General features: G+C 40.4%; 4 protein-coding genes across 7 annotated transcripts; 3 read left to right on the plus strand and 1 right to left on the minus strand.

The window, feature by feature from the left end:
* The first annotated feature begins 295 nt into the window (after positions 1-295).
* Positions 296-5,589, plus strand: LOC126618354 (ethylene-overproduction protein 1-like). 3 transcript variants are annotated; one of them, XM_050286387.1, is made up of 5 exons: positions 296-705; positions 833-2,850; positions 3,211-3,502; positions 3,586-3,895; positions 4,802-5,589. In XM_050286387.1, exons 1-5 carry the CDS (start codon positions 346-348, stop codon positions 5,032-5,034), a joined length of 3,213 nt encoding a protein of 1,070 aa, XP_050142344.1. In that variant the 5' UTR covers positions 296-345; the 3' UTR covers positions 5,035-5,589. The 3 variants fall into 3 exon arrangements, with proteins under 3 accessions (XP_050142344.1, XP_050142345.1, XP_050142346.1); XM_050286388.1 differs by having other exon boundaries at positions 839-2,850; XM_050286389.1 differs by having other exon boundaries at positions 296-2,850.
* Positions 5,590-6,075: 486 nt separating this feature from the next.
* LOC126618253 (uncharacterized) lies at positions 6,076-6,852 on the plus strand. Its single transcript, XM_050286305.1, has one exon. It carries the CDS (start codon positions 6,076-6,078, stop codon positions 6,850-6,852), a length of 777 nt encoding a protein of 258 aa, XP_050142262.1.
* A 770-nt stretch (positions 6,853-7,622) lies between these two features.
* Positions 7,623-11,444, plus strand: LOC126618355 (importin subunit beta-1-like). Of its 2 annotated transcripts, none has more exons than XM_050286390.1 (3): positions 7,623-7,860; positions 8,501-10,906; positions 11,007-11,444. In XM_050286390.1, the coding sequence occupies exons 2-3, from the start codon at positions 8,511-8,513 to the stop codon at positions 11,203-11,205; spliced, it is 2,595 nt and encodes an 864-aa protein (XP_050142347.1). In that variant the 5' UTR covers positions 7,623-7,860; positions 8,501-8,510; the 3' UTR covers positions 11,206-11,444. The 2 variants fall into 2 exon arrangements, with proteins under 2 accessions (XP_050142347.1, XP_050142348.1); XM_050286391.1 differs by having other exon boundaries at positions 8,504-10,906.
* A 79-nt stretch (positions 11,445-11,523) lies between these two features.
* On the minus strand, positions 11,524-13,780 carry LOC126618356 (lectin-domain containing receptor kinase VI.4-like). The gene has a single exon (XM_050286392.1). The coding sequence runs from the start codon at positions 13,640-13,642 to the stop codon at positions 11,621-11,623; it is 2,022 nt and encodes a 673-aa protein (XP_050142349.1). The 5' UTR covers positions 13,643-13,780; the 3' UTR covers positions 11,524-11,620.
* Positions 13,781-17,075: the final 3,295 nt, after the last annotated feature.

Genomic DNA, 17,075 nt, shown 5'->3' on the forward strand with positions numbered 1-17,075 from the left:
TCCTAAAACACTACTAGGACATAATATTCTATCCATCTTATCGCTCTCAGACATTGCACAAATCACAACTCCACATATTATATTATTATTTTTAATCATCATGAGATGGTTTAATGGTTGGTGATGAAATTTAAATTCATATTTTACACCACATGTCATAAATTTAATTTTTTTTATATTAATGAATTATACGATAATAGCAAAATAAAAAAAAAAAACTTTATGAGTCTTTTCAACCCTAATATTTTAATTGCAATCATTCATTTTCGGATGTATCGTAGTAGGGAAGAAAAAAAATAATGAAAACAGCCAATAAACAGAGAGAAAGGAAAGGCGCATGTTTAGATGGACAAGACAAGAATAATAAGAAAGAGAGAGAGAGAGAGTGGCGGTTGCAACGGCCAGGCCAGGCCACCCTCCACCTCAACACATCTGGTTCCAAATTTTGCAAGTCAATGTGATCAATCATTCATTCCCTCCCCTTCCTTCCTTGCCACTTCTCTCTCTTCTTTCTCTTCCAAACACCCCAACTTTCTCTCCATTTTCTTTGGGAAAAAGAAAAAGAAAAAACCAAAAAAGGAAAAATACCCAGAAAAACCTGTGATTTGCCCACCTCGAATTCGCCTGCATCACCATCGTTTCCACCTCCAATTTTGTGTTTTTTTTTTCTGGGTGCCCAAACGGTGGTGCTTGCTGGGCAATGAGGTAGCTCCCAATTATCTATCTATTTCTTCAATTTTTTTTTATTAAATTAATTATATTTTGTTTGAATTTAGAGCTTTGAATTTTGAGGGTGATTTGGGAAAGTTGAAATTTGTTGCTACTTTGGAAGATGCAGCATAATATATTTACAACAATGCGTAGCTTGAAGATCATGGATGGGTGTAAGGGAACTCAAGTTTTCGCGCTTAATCCTTCCGGAGACACCGCCGCCGCCGGAAACGGCGGTGGTGCTGGGGGTGTGGGGGACAAGCTTCTTCACCATTTCCGGGTCAACTCTATTCGATCCAGATCGAGTCGGGGCAGTTTTCAGGCTCCGAACCCGACCGCCAACAATGTTTTGCTCGAGACTCTTCTTCCATATGGTCTTCCGGTGTCCGATCTACTCGAGCCCCAAATCGAACCTTCCCTCAAATCGGTCGATTTTGTCGAAACCCTAGCTGATGTGTACCGTAGGATTGAGATTTGCCCCCAATTCGAGAAGTGGAAGATGTATTTGGAGCAATGTGCGACATTTCGGGGTCTGTCGGATCCAAAACTGTTCCGGCGGAGCCTCAGGTCAGCGAGGCAACACGCGGTGGATGTGCACTCGAAGGTGGTGCTAGCGGCGTGGTTGAGGTATGAGAGGAGAGAGGATGAGCTTATTGGGTCGTCATCAATGGATTGTTGTGGTAGAAATGTTGAATGTCCGAAGGCTAGTTTGGTTTCCGGGTATGATCCCGAGTCTGTTTTTGAGTCTTGTATGTGTTCTAGGACGCTGCGGGGGGAGGAGGACGATGATGATCTTGTGATGGGGGATGAGGTATGTTCCACTTCCGAGGAGGATGGTGATATTTCATTTTGTATTGGAGATGCTGAGATTAGGTGTGTTAGATACAACATTGCCTCGCTTTCTAGGCCTTTCAATGCAATGTTGTATGGTAACTTCACGGAGACGCGAAGGGAGAAGATAAATTTCACACAGAATGGGATATCTGTGGAGGCAATGAGGGCAGTCGAGATTTTTAGCAGGATAAAAAGAGTAGATTCTTTTGAAGTGAGAACTGTTTTGGACCTGCTATCCTTTGCAAACAGGTTTTGTTGCGATGAGTTGAAGTCGGTGTGTGATTCTCATTTGGCATCTTTGGTTTGTGAACTGGAAGATGCAATGCTGCTGATTGACTATGGATTGGAGGAGACTGCTCATCTTCTAGTGGCAGCTTGTTTGCAGGTGTTTTTGAGGGAGCTTCCGAGTTCATTGCACAATCCTCATATGATGAGATTATTTTGTACTTCAGAAGCTAGGCAAAGGTTGGCTATGTCTGGGCACTCTTCTTTTGTTTTGTATTATTTGTTGAGCCAGATTGCTATTGAGGAAGACATGAGATCGAACACAACAGTGATGCTTCTAGAGAGGCTGGCAGAGTGTGCCACCGAAATTTGGCAGAAGCAACTTGCATTTCACCTGTTAGGTGTTGTGATGCTTGAGAGGAAAGAATTTAAAGATGCTCAGTGGTGGTTTGAAGAAGCAGTAGAGGTTGGTCATATTTATTCCTTGGTGGGCATTGCGAGGGCCAAGTTCAAGCGTGGCCATAAGTATGCAGCTTACAAGCAAATGAACTCTCTCATTTCTGATTATACACCGGTTGGGTGGATGTATCAGGAGCGATCTCTGTATTGTATTGGAAAGGAAAAGATGATGGATTTGAGCACAGCAACTCACTTGGATCCAACTCTATCTTATCCATACAAGTATAGGGCTGTTTCTTTGTTGGAGGAGAACCAGTTTGAAGCAGCTATCACAGAGATTAATAAGATAATTAGTTTCAAGGTCTCTCCTGATTGTCTTGAATTGCGGGCTTGGTTTTCAATTGCCCTTGAAGATTTTGAAGGAGCTCTCAGAGATGTCCGGGCACTCTTGACTTTGGACCCAAATTACATGATGTTTCATGGGAAAATGCATGGTGACCATCTGGTAGAGCTGCTCCACCCTCTTGTTCAACAGTGGAGTCAGGCTGATTGTTGGATGCAACTGTATGATCGATGGTCCTCTGTTGATGATATTGGTTCTCTAGCTGTTGTACATCATATGTTGGCAAATGACCCTGGGAAGAGCCTTCTACACTTTAGGCAGTCTCTCCTTCTGTTGCGGTAAGTAGGAGAAAGCGGTACATTACTATACCAACTAGCCTATCTATAATTTGCTTGTGCATTTAATGAAATGCCTTTGTTCAAATCAGTAGTATTGTTTTTGTTTGAAGGGCGTAATCCAGAACATAACATCTTAAGTTCTTGACACGTAGAATTCGTCACTTTCAGCTCATTGGAATTGTATGTGCCTGACTGACTTATATTGCATGTTGGGCAGAACTCTAAACCTCGTTTGCTCCTAAGATGTATTATAGAGAAGGATGACACTCCACTTAGTCCAATTTCTATTGCTTTTTTGATGTCATTGGTTGTTATATTAGTCTGTTTTAGTAGCATCTCTGATGTTCCTGAAAATCGTAGGTTAAATTGTCAAAAGGCTGCTATGCATAGTCTTCGGTTGGCTCGGAATCATTCTAGTTCTGAGCATGAGCGGCTTGTCTATGAAGGATGGATCTTGTATGACACTGGCCATCGTGAAGAAGCATTGGCAAAGGCAGAGGAGTCCATTGCTATCCAGAGATCATTTGAAGCATTTTTCCTTAAAGCATATGCTTTAGCAGACTCAAGTCTTGATTCTGAGTCTTCAACATACGTGATCCAGCTTCTAGAGGAAGCGCTTAGATGCCCTTCGGATGGTCTTAGAAAAGGACAAGTAAGTGTCATCCTTGGAAAAAAAAAATTCAATCTTGGTATCTAAACTTTCAAATTTATTCAGATTGGTATGTTATCATGCAGGCTCTAAATAATTTAGGAAGCGTCTATGTAGACTCTGATAAGCTGGATCTTGCTGCCGACTGCTATACAAATGCACTCAACATTAAGCATACGAGAGCACATCAGGGTCTAGCACGAGTATATCATCTTAAAAATCAACGCAAGGCTGCATATGATGAGATGACAAAGCTGATAGAGAAGGCTCGAAACAATGCATCAGCTTATGAAAAACGTTCAGAATACTGTGACCGCGATATGGCAAAGAGTGATCTAAGTATGGCAACACAACTAGATCCCCTGAGGACATATCCGTACAGATATAGGGCAGCAGGTATGTTGTGACTATGGTTCTTGTTTGTTTGGTGCATGCCACTTAAAGTGGAAGTTATTGTTTATGGATAAATCTTAGTGCTCAGAGATGAAATCCGTACTGTATCCATGGCGTTTATCATACTATTTAAATATACAGAGATGCCTGTCATTATATCCTTGGGCCTTAACTTAGTGTAGATATCCTATATGCCGATTGAATCACTTAGAAACTAGTATGTACTTATATAGGTATTCAAGCAGAAGGGGCTAGTGGTCCATTCTGCTCGTTGGAGCTTCAATTGCTATGAATTTGTCAGTTTAGAGGGCTTTATTGTTCTGTAGTAGGATTTGAATTGAACACTAATAGTTTATTTAGAAATCTGCATGCTGATGTATTTGCCAACTTGAAACTTGTTATTAACTTACCAAACTTACTATAAAAGAAGGATGTCGATGGTTTAATAAATAATAAACTAGAGGAAAAAGAAAAAACCTGACAACTGTAAGTTCTATAAAAAACACTTAAAAGAGCTCAATTGAGAAAAATAAAACCTCGTCTATCCACTTGTGACGTTCTTATGGATTCTTAGTTATGGAATTTCTTTGGTGCCGTTCTCCTTTTACAAAGGCAGCTGGGATTTTTGGTCTTTCTAAAGTTTTCGGTGAATAGTTTTTCTCTGAAGTGTATTGTTAACAAGGGCTTCTGAGTGAAACCTCGATAAAAGAAAAGAAGGGAAAAATAAAACCTATGAAACATTTTTTTATTTTCGGTTGGAAGGACCTAGGTTGTGTTCTGTTATATGCTTCATATGATTATGTTATCAAAGCTGTACAGTGTTAAAGCATGAATTTTTCTGAAAGAATGTATTTGTGAGTGTGTTTGAAAAAACTGTGAATTACTAACATGGGAATTATGGCCCTACAGTTTTGATGGATGACCACAAAGAAGGAGAAGCCATTGAAGAGCTAACAAAGGCCATAACTTTCAAGCCAGACCTGCAGCTGCTACATCTTCGAGCAGCATTCCACGAGTCAATGGGTGACTTTGTCTCCACAGTGCGAGACTGTGAAGCAGCCCTGTGTCTTGATCCCAACCATGCTGACACTCATGACCTCTATGCTAAAGCACGGGAACGTGTCAATGAACAACAGAAGTGAGAAAACCATAGAGAGATTATTCTTTACCGTCTGGGTGGGCAATCATGCTGTTGCTACCTGATTGTTTTAACATGGGAATGGCCAGCAATTGTCAGCATAGGCGATCCATTGGATTTTGTCTTTGGAAACGTACAATTGTAGATTCCCATGGCCTTCAAAAAGGGTATGAAAAGCGGAAGCAAGGAGAGAATTTGGATTCATAAAGGAGGAGAGTAGAGAGGAGCAAGATAGCATGTAAATATATCAACTGTTTATTGATTGGATCAACTTATTGAGTAGAGCAGAGACCTGCTGCTGCTGCTGTCTGATATACTACTCCAGCAAAGACGGGAGCAGAAGTAACCGAAGGCAAAAAAGTATCTTGTACATGATCATGTAAGCTTGTGATGTGTGTCTGTCCAATTTAGATGTGTCTACCCTTTGTTTTTGCCAAGTGGTTTGGGATGTGTTGTAATCTTGTCGTTCTGTTCTCTCATTTGTTGTATCAGCTTCACGGGTTTCATTAAGAACCGGCACAAAATTGATTTATTTCTAAAGAGGCTTATTGGTACCAAATTCAGAGCCAGTTCTGCATCTTCCTCTTCCCCTGACACTCTTTCCGCACTAACTTTTCTCTTAGTTTTTCGGGAAATACAGAGAGTTGGAATTGGTTACAAACTTTTAATCAAAGAATCAGATGGACGCTTAAGACGTGACTGAGAGTTCATTTGTTTAAGAATTTGTAACGGTTGTATTTGTGCGTATTCCCGATTTCTTAAGCGATTGACTTGAAACGAAACATCCCTACATGGACCTATGCTAACCACTATACATCGATGATCCCTCCAATTAAATCAAGGGGTCCCTTCCAAATTTCATACAGAAGGGTCTTTCTATCTGATCACCTGTGACCATTTTAAAGTGAAAATTACTGCTAAACGGACTGCATGAGATGTCCATAACTTTCCAACTGTCCTGCAATTATTTTCATTCAACTGCCTCTTACCATTTCCTTCCTTATCACTCACCTAAAGCTTTCAGCTCACTCCAAAATGTCCTAGGATGCTGAACTTCAATGCACCACTCCTCTCAACCCGCCGCCTTGGAAACTCCGGCGGTGAAGATTTACAAGGTGCATCGCTGCCAGCGAGCGAGCGGATTCCGTTTTCCTGGGAACGAGTCCCTGGCAAGCCCAAGGACTCGAATGCGGATGACGATATCCAGCCTGGGGACACTCCTCGCCCAAAGCTTCCCCCAGGCTGGTGGCACCGGCCTCTTGACAAGGACAACGAGTGTGATCATGAACTCGATGATGGATGTGAGGGCGACATTGATGACGATGATGATCTACGTGACCTTGAGGATGATATCTACGATGTTGATTACAGCAACGAGGCTTTCTCGGATGCCATAGATGTGTTCTCACTCTCAGAGGCAATAGACATTGTGGAAAAGAAAGCACAGAGAGAACAAGAAACAGATCACAGCTTGAAGTTGAAGCTTGCAGAAGAATCAAGGCACGAGATGAATCAAAACTGTCCGAATTTCATAATCGAGCGGTTTCTTCCGGACGCAACTGCATTGGCTGCACCTTCTGCTCTGAAGCTAAACGTGTCACAGATGAGTTCAAGCAAGAGACTCTGCTACCCGTGGAATTATCCTGAGCCGGCGGAGGCCTGTGTTTCGAGAACGGTGTGCAGGCAGTCGTACTCGTCGCCCAAGGGTTGTGGCTTGCAAGGCTTCTTCCCTTGGCGGATGAAGCATAAGCTCTGTCGAGCGAAAAGCCCTGTCGATGCACAAGCTCAATGCAGTGTAAAACACAAGAAAACTAGATCATGAGCTTCATAGTACTTGATGTTTAGTATAGATATATGAAATTAGTTTCCTCCTTTGTTTTTTACTTTTTACTGCCGTTATTTCTCTCTGTCAAAAAGTTTTACATAGATTCTACCTATTGGGTTTGATGCTATGGATGGATTGGAGCTTACCAATATCAAATTTGCTTAAAACTTTAAGTTGGGAAGAAATTGAGGGTCGTCACATGTCAAAAGGATAAAAAAGATTGACTTTTAAAATGGAACAACTTTTTTTTAATTTTTTTATACTGTATTATAGTCTGGTTTGAGTGCACTCACACTTGCCCCACACACATCTTAAGGTTGTCGAATTACCAACGTTGCAATGACACTAGGGCAATTTTTATTGTTAATGAATTTCCAAAGTTTAGACAAAGCGTGTTTTTCTTAAGGTCATTAAATTATCAACGTCACAACGACACTAATGCAATGTTCATGGTCATCAGATTTCAAAAGTGCATATATGTGCAGCTATAGTAATTTAGTAATTCAATAACACGTTGTACGCGTTATTGGATTACATTGTCTTTACCACGATTTTTAATTATTTCCTAAAATACATTTTCATTCAAATTCATAAATATATTCAGAGTTTGGTAATTTTCAAATTTACTTGAAAAAAAAAATGTTTTTGTGATATGTCTGAACTCACATGTAGGAGACTTTCAAATCCTAGGGTTTTCAAAGGCGGTGGACCCGGGTAGCTCGGGCAGGCAGTAGACCCCTGCCCGCTGGTTCTTATTTCAGAAATTTTAGGTGACCACTCCCTCCCGCTTCTTCCACCCATTCGAAATATATACAACGATTTATATATATCGCCGATTAATTCATCTTCCTCCTCCCTCTCTCTCTCCTCTCTGTGCTTTGCCTTCTCACGACGCAAACGTACAGAGTTAACCCGAAGTCCTCCTCGCTTCTCGCGCTACTTGTTTGTCGAGTAGGGTTTTAGAGCTGCTCGCCGCTGCGGCTACCGAATCGGCTTCTACTCGTGGTAATTTCTCGTTCTTCTAATCTCAATCTGTGGATTTCGGTTTACGTTTGTGCTGATAGATCTGCTGATTTTGTTTATTTCTACTTGTTTTGGTCCCATGGGTTTTGAAATTGGTTCCAGTATTTGTTAGGGTTTTGATCTAGTCCGACGCGATTTCGTTTGGTTTTGGTCCTCAAGATCTTAATTTTCGTTTGGTTTTGGTGCTCAAGATCTTAATTTTTGTTGCTTGTTGGTTTTAATCGCACAGTGCATGTCAGGGATTGCGGGGGATTTGGGATTTTGAGGGTTTAAGCTCTTTGGGAGACATCCTGTTTTAGTTGAAGTACACGTTTTGTGCTCTGTACCAAAAAAGTACACGTTTATGGATTGTATGGTTGAAGAACAGGTTGATGGTTTTGGTTGTCATGCTGCTGTTTCTCTCTACAGTTGCCTTGGTGTTTGATCATTCCTTTTGCAGTTTCGTGCAATGTGTCTATGCTCTAGCGATTTAACGAGTTTTTAGTAGATTTATTAATTTGTTACATTTATACTTTAGCTTGTGACATACTGTATAGTGTATAGCCTTACGAAATCATTGGTTTTAATGAAATTATTGTTTTATGTTTATGTATGCTTATATAGCTTTGCTGTTCTTTTGTAGTAGGAGCGAAATGGCTATGGAGATTACTCAGTTTCTATTGGCAGCTCAATCAGCTGATGCGAGAGTTCGTACTGAAGCAGAGGCTAATCTCAGGCAATTTCAAGAGCAAAACCTTCCTGCTTTTCTTCTATCGTTGTCCGTTGAGCTTGCAAACAATGAGAAACCCACTGAATCCCGTACGTTGGCTGGTCTTGTGCTTAAGAATTCATTAGATGCCAAAGATGCTGGTACAAAAGAACTTCTTACTCGACAATGGATGGCTATTGATATTTCTATTATATCCCAAATCAAGGACTTGCTCTTAAGGACACTTGGGTCACCTGTCCTGGAGGCAAGACACACATCTGCCCAAGTTATTGCAAAAGTTGCTTCTATTGATATTCCCAGAAAACAATGGCCCGACCTTATTGGGTCTTTGCTCAACAATATGACTCAGCGAGATAACCCAACTGGTTTGAAGCAGTCAACTTTGGAAGCACTTGGTTATGTATGTGAGGAGATATCTCATCAAGATCTTGAGCAAGGCGAGGTGAACAATGTTCTTACTGCTGTAGTCCAAGGAATGAACCTTGCTGAAAATAGCCCGGAAGTTCGTCTGGCTGCAACAAGGGCTTTATATAATGCCCTGGAGTTTGCACAAACCAACTTTGACACTCAGATGGAACGAGATTTCATTATGAAGATGGTCTGCGAGACGGCCTTGTCTAAGGAGGTACAAATTAGGCAGGCTGCTTTTGAGTGTCTTGCTTCAATTGCCTCCAGATATTATGAGGTGCTTGAGCCTTACATGCAGGCTCTCTTTGAGCTTACATCAAATGCTATAAAAGGGGATGAAGAGGCAGTTGCCCTTCAAGCAATTGAGTTTTGGAGCTCCATTTGTGATGAAGAAATAGAGCTTCAAGAATTTGAGATCTCTGACACTGGGGACTCGGGGCCTCATTCAAAATTTATAGAAAAGGCTCTGGCGTCTTTAGTTCCATTGTTGCTAGAAACTTTGCTGAAACAGGAAGAAGATCTAGACCAAGATGACAACATTTGGAATATTGCAATGGCAGGTGGGACATGCCTACAACTTATTTCCATGACTGTTGGAGATGCCATTCTGCCCCTTGTGATGCCATTTGTGGAGGCTAACATAGTGAAGCCAGATTGGCACTGTCGTGAGGCAGCTACATTTGCATTTGGCTCAGTACTTGAAGGCCCAAGCACTGAGAAGCTCTCTGTTTTGGTTCATTCAGGTTTGGATTTCCTGCTTAGGTTAATGAAAGATGAAAACAACCATGTCAAAGACACTACTGCCTGGACTCTCAGTCGTATATTTGAGTTTTTGCATAGTCCTGGTAGTACTGTGATTTCTTCTGCTACCCTTCCAAGGGTGGTGGAAATATTGGTGGAAGGCACTAAGGATGCTCCAAATGTTGCAGAGAAGGTCTGTTGGGCCATCTATCACCTTTCTCAGGGGTATGAGGAAACCTGCTCCTCTCTATTTACTCCATATGTCCCAGGCATCATTGAATGTCTTCTTTCCACTGCTAGTCGTGCAGATGGTGATGATTCTAGGTTAAGGTCTTCTGCTTATGAATCGTTGAATGCCGTTGTGAGGTGTTCTAATCTTAAAGAAACATCACAAATTATAGCACAGCTACTTGTTGTTATTATGAATAAGTTGGGCCAGACTTTAGAACTTTCGTCAGATGACAAGGAAAAGCAAGGAGACTTGCAAGCTTCTTTTTGTGGTGTTCTACAGGTTATTATTCAGAAGCTTACCAGTGATGATGGAACTAAGCGTTTTATATTGGAAGCCGCTGATCAGATAATGGTTCTGTTTCTTAGTGTGTTTGCTTGCCGTAGTTCCACAGTACATGAGGAAGCAATGCTTGCTATAGGTGCACTGGCTTATGCAACTGGAACTGAGTTTGAAAAGTACCTTCCAGAATTGTACAAGTATTTGGAGATGGGGTTGCAGAATTTTGAGGAGTTTCAAGTATGTGCTATCACAGTTGGGGTGGTTGGTGACATTTTTCGTGCATTGGATGAGAAGGCATTACCATACTGTGACGGGATTATGAGCCACCTGATGAAGGACTTGTCTAGCGAATCGCTTCACCGGTCTGTCAAGCCTCCCATATTCTCTGTCTTTGGCGACATAGGTCTCGCAATTGGAGTACATTTTGAGAAGTATGTCCCTTATGCAGTGCAGATGATGCAGGGAGCTTCAGAGCTTTGTGCTCGGATGGACACTAGTGATGAGGAGTTAATGGAATATGGAAACCAGTTAAAGTGTAGCATCTTTGAAGCTTATTCTGGTATACTTCAGGGCTTTAAGGATTCTAAGCCTGAGGTCATGTTGCCATATGCCCAACATCTCCTGCAGTTTATAGAATTGGTTTTAAGGGATGTAAACAGGTATCGTCTCTATCTCTCTCTCTCCCTGTCATATGTGTGTGTGTGTGTGTAACCTAAAATGTCTTTCCGGTTTGTAATCTGACTCGTTCCTTGTTTATAGGGATGCCAATGTCACAAAAGCTACAGTTGCTGCGCTGGGTGACCTTGTTGATGTACTTGGCCTAACCATCAAGCCACTGTTCGGAGATTTTGCATTCTTTGAGGGAATTTTGCAAGAGTGTCTTCAGTTCGACGATAAAAGTCTCAGGGAAACAACGGCTTGGGCTTATGCTATTATGAGGCGCATCATGGATCAATGAGAAGTGACTGGTCGGTATTCGTTGAGGTCTAAGGATAGGTGTCACGGAAGTTAAAAAGTTATTCAGATCATGTAACCCTTTTTTATTTTGCATTATGGACACAAGTCTGTAGTTTTCGTTTTTGGTTCTTAGAACATCGTCACTTTATTGAGGCTACAGGAAAGGTGTCCTTTCTTATGTTTCGGAACTCTGTTAAGTGCAATACATCCACCGATCAGTGGTTTGAGTTATGTTCTCAATCAGTTTTTCTCATGCTTTACTGGTACGGACTTTTTGTTTTCGAGAAAAAAAGAGAGTTACGATAATCTTTGATATAGATTAAGAATAAAAGACTTGCAGTATGAAACAAATGTTACAATGTTGATTTGATAAGAATGGGAGCAAGAAAGAAATTATAATGGAAAGTACATTGGTGCTACCATCTGCCGGTGTTCATGGAACTGCAAGAGATCCCGCCCAAGGACGATGAAGGATACGATGCCATCGTATCAACCGAAAAAACCTGCATAAATCTTGCGTTCAATTCACTGTTCTGACGCGAATCAATGAGGTTCCAGTTTTCGACTTCAGGAGGCTGATCCTCCTCATTGAGATATCGAACCACTTGTCTCATGGTAGGCCTAGCTTCTGGTTTGTAGTGAGTGCAAAGCAAACCTAGTTCCAGCACCAACTTCATCTCTTTAACATCGAAATTCGAGTCCAAGTTCGGATCAACTGTATCGAGTATGTGATCCATTTCATGATTCTCCATCACCCAATCCGCCAATATGAACTCGCCTGAGCCGATAGGTCTCTGCCCACAAGCCACTTCAAGGAGTAGAACTCCATATGCAAACACATCGGAGCATGTGGAGGCCTTCCCTGTGCGAGCCAATTCTGGTGCAATATACCCAATTGTGCCAACCACGCCAGTAGTGTGTGATATTTCTCCATGATCATACAGCCTGGCAAGGCCGAAGTCGCTTAGCCTCGGGTTCATTTCTGCATCTATTAACACATTGCTCGACTTCACATCGCGATGAATCACCACTTGCTCCCATTCCTCATGCAGGTACAAGAGCCCTGTTGCAATGCCTTTGAGGATGTTGAACCTTTGTGCCCAGCTCAGCACAAAGTTGTTTTTGGACCCAAAAATGAGCGAGTCTAGGCTTCCATATGGGATGTAATCGTAGACTATGAGGAGATCGCTCTTCTTCTTGCACCAGCCCTGGAGATGGACCAAGTTCTTGTGCCTCAACTTTCCCAAGCTCTCAATTTCCGAAGCGAATTCCCTCATTCCTTGGATCGAATTTCGGGTGATCTTCTTAACCGCGATTTCACATCCACTAGAAGGTAAGACACCCTTGTAAACTTCACCAAAACCGCCGGCTCCAATCACACCGGAGGCCTTGAAACCCTTTGTTGCTGCATAAAGATCCTTGTACTTGAACCTGTGAGGACAATCCAGCTCCCAATCCTCAAGACTCTCAAACTCATGCATTCCTTTGTACAAGGTGAAGAACAACAAAACTCCCAACAGCACGCAAACCACAACCGATAAGGCAATTATAAGAGCCTTGATTTCGGGTCTGTAAGAGGATGAACCTTTCTCTTTTGGCGGTTTAGGAAGTTGCGAAACATTGATTGGTCTCGGTATTCCATCCACCGCGAAACTCCACGCTAATATGTAATGAGAGCTCGCTTGTTCTCCGGTGGATGCAGAGAAGCCGGCGTACATAGTCTCTTGAAGAGTAGTAGATAAATTGATAGTGTGCGACAATAGCGGTCTCTCAGGTTTCTCCACATGTATGGGAGATATTGTGACATTCAGCATTTGAGTTTTGCCATCGTAGTCTATCCAAGCTTGGATGAGTTCACCGCTCTCCAAGTTTACTTCTTCTTTGTGTGCTCCTTTGACAGAGTAAGCAGCTGGTTCAGAAGCTACAGAGTACACACTGTTGTTGTTTATACCAACATGATTTCCTGCAGTGTTGGAGTTCTCTTTAAACCCATTCACCGTGTCGAATTCCACAGAAAGGATGTGGTTTGAGGTGTTACTGTCAGTTGTGGAGTTGAAAATCCCAAAGAAATGCCCGGGTTCGGCCCCAGGGAATTTTGGAGAGGGAGAGAGTGTGAAGGCTAGGCCAAAGCCTCCGTGGCCGGAACTAGGGGAGACAATTGCAAAAACAAAATGTGTGCTGAAGGAAGAAGCATTAGGGTATGAAGAAGAGTTTTTATCAAAAAAGTTTATAGGTTTGGGATAGAATGCATGGCCTATAATATTATGTGATGCGTTTGTGAGCCTGAGCATGCCGGAGGGCTTGAATATAGTCGCCCCCTCTCGGATTAGGTCGCTTGCCTCACTTCCATTGAATCCGTTGAACAAAAACTCAACTCCGCAAGCCGGTGAAAACATGGCAAAGAAGAGGAGGAAGGCTAAAGAAATTGGTAAAGCCATTAGGGTTTTAGAAATTGCAGAAGCAAGTCCAAGACCTTTATGTAGCTTGAGAATAAGGTGAAGGACTTAGAAATGGTCAATGTCTAGAGCATATGCGTGTAGAGAAAGACCCTCCTACTATGTGGAGTCGTTTAATTTAGATGATGTGGTTCTCAAGATGAATACTAAGATAGTACGCAACTTAAGAAGGAACTCATAGTTTTCCTTGAATAATATTGCCTTGAATTAATTGTCAAAGTCATATGTTAACTGCTCATTTTTCCGCGTTGGGAGAGTTGTGAAAGTAACAGGCTACAAGACTTAACTAGAAGGTATTGATCAAAGGCAATTGGCATGTAATTGCCACCATTGACTTGCTCAGCCCTTTAGCAATTGACCTCTTATTGTTAAGGAAGAAAAGGACGTGAGTGCTTATCGGCATATTGAGTGGCTACAGATCGTTGCGCCGTCCACTTTTTGGCGTAAACTGACTGTTGTTGTAATTTACAGTCTTTGACGCTTGATAAGGGGACTGTTCTACTGAAATGGATCGTTGCGCATGCGCAGTCCAACTTTTGACGAAGATTTGTTTTTAGTACTAACACTTGTACTGTTTACCAAATCTCATTTTATCTTTTACACTCTATTGTATCGCACTTTACCTCATGCACTCTTGTTCAGTGTCCTAGTTTACATTATTCCGTCAATTTCGTCAGCAAAACTGTTAAATTACAGACATGGTATGGACATTGCGATAAATTTTTAAAAATCAAATACAATGAAAAATAAATGGGAAGATCTACGTTCTTTATAAAGTTACGTGGAGTTCAAGTTGGGCAGGTAGTGGCCTCGCGCTTGCCAACTTCAATAGTTATCAGACAAATTGACTGAGGTTTGGCATTGGAACGAATTCATAAGTTGATGTGTAACATCGCAATTACATGACTCAAAGTTGAGGTGGTAAAAGGAATTGGTATTAGCACTCCAAAATCTCATTTGACACTCTAAACTTTCTATAATTAGAAAAAAAAAAATACACTTGTGTGGAGTGGAGAATGTAATTTTGGAGTGCTAATCTTATATTTAATAGTTAAGTTTACAAATGTATATTTATTAGAGAACTATCATCTGCAATCAAAAAATCTCATTTTACACTCTTCAAAAGTGTATTTTTCTTTTTAATAATAAAAAGTTTGGAATGCAAAATAATATTTTTAAAATGCGAATAATGATTTCCATTTATTATATTAACATAGAGAGTGCGATTTGTTGACCCAAAGAGGCAAGAATATCTCAATCATTAGAGAATCATTGCAGCACTACTCTCCCCCACCAAACTCCAGTCCAGTCAGCACCACAGGGCAGCCGGGCAAGAGGATTGGATATAGTGAATTGCTCATCTGCAATGTCCCAAAGCAGCGTTGAATTCTTGCGTACAATGTACATACTCCACATTCTCATTTGCCACACCAAAGTGTGATGTAGCGTGACAAAGAAAAGAATAAACGATACTGTTAGTGAAATATTATTTCTTTATTCTTTTGACACTCGTTTTTCCTTGTATATCAATATGAAAGCTCTCTCTTTGCTCAAAATAAAGATATGAAGGATTTCTCTTCAATTTTGCAATTGTGGCTATGGCACAATGGAGATGGCCCGTACCAGCAACAAAGAGCATCCATTCCGTCGAAAAGATTCAACGTGATTGTACGTAATGATTATTGGAAGATAATGGTAGCATTGTCAAAACGATCAATCTTGTAAGATATGGCGTATCTAACTCAGTATCTCATAAGAAAATGAACTTAAAAACCAAATAAAAATTGTAAAAACACACAAAACACCTACTTTTTCATTTTTAGAATCCTCATAGTTGTTGATATGTTCTTCCATCATGCTATTTTTATCTTTATTTTTTGAGTTTACTATTATTAGGGGGAGGAGGAAGGGTTCGAAGCTATTACATTAATTTCAAAAAATGAGCAATTTCGAATCCAAAACACATAGGTAAAAATTCAGTACCTTATCCACTAAAAAACAAAAATTAAAAATACAAAAAAACTATTATTAAAAATACCTAACCATGTTCTTCCATTTTACATCATTTTCAATATTTTCAAATACTTTCAACCACTTTTTTTTTTTTTATTATCCGAAATTAAAAATAAAATTATTTTTTTATTTTTTTTATAAAATAATAAATATAAATATTTTAATATGAATTGCCTGACGTACTCAGTTTAAGAGTGGAGATACACTCGGCCAGTTATTGTTCATTATAGGCGGTTATTGTTTGTTTAAAGGAATTGAGTTGCCTATAGCTCAGAGGACCTAGCAACATTGGAACTGCTGTTATGCAAGCTCACGGCAAAGTGAAGTTCAAATTTCAGTAATGCCCCGCCTTTTGAGAAAGGGATCCTCTCTGGAACCCTTTCCACCAAATCCACTTAGTTTGGGATCCGGGCCATTGAAATTTGATCCAAAGGTTACAGTTATTATAACTTTTAAAGGGGCCAACTGTTTGTAGCCGTTGGATCAAATTTCAATGGCATGGATTCCGAACTAGGTGGATTTGGTGGAAAGGGATTCAGAGATGATCATTTCCCGCCTTTCGGATATGATGCTAGTGGGATGCCTTAGGCTACCAGCACTGCCTGATTTGGCGCACATGGCAACACTTCTTCGCTGTCAACCTCAGCACTTGATATAATTTCCTTCAACTTCTTTCAATCGAATGCAGCATAAACTTTATATGCTTGGAAATTGTTAAGGGATGAAATTGCAGAAAAATGTTTTTAGTAAAAATGTTTTTTAAACCAATTCTTAGTAAAAATGCAAGTGAATCTTGAAAAGTACTTGAAGTGCTTCCCATAAGAAGCACCAATTGTGTGCTTTTTCTAAGAAGCACTTCAAGTTTTTTTTTGGAATCTATAAACATTTTATCTAAAAGAGTTTTTAGTTATTTTAAAAGCACTTCCAAACAAACATCATTCCCATCTCATGCATGACTTTGATGACATTCCATCATATATAAAAATTTGATCCCAGACAATTGTTATGGGCAGTATTCACACACTTGATCCATGAGGCAATAAGAAAATATGATCAAATAATACCGACAAACGCATAATTTGTTAGGCAAAAACTTGAGTCAACCCTAATAATTTACTGAGCATCAGTTTTATGCTTGTGCAATTTATTCTTCAAACCAATACTTGAAGCCTTCTGGATAGGGAAGGGCTTGACCAAGAACATGTACTCTAAACTTGTTTTATCTGTTGACAAGATTAGATGGCTCGTTCTTTGATTGAATACCAGAGATTGGTATCTTTTGATCAGCAAACATTATTTTTATCTACTTTAGGACAAGTGTGAAGATGAATATAATAATATAGCTTATATTTCCCATAATTATGTGACAAGATAATGATTTTTTACGCATAACATATTATTT

The sequence above is a fragment of the Malus sylvestris genome, chromosome 4 (genome assembly GCF_916048215.2).
Source record: "Malus sylvestris chromosome 4, drMalSylv7.2, whole genome shotgun sequence".
Classification (NCBI taxonomy): Eukaryota; Viridiplantae; Streptophyta; class Magnoliopsida; order Rosales; family Rosaceae; genus Malus; species Malus sylvestris.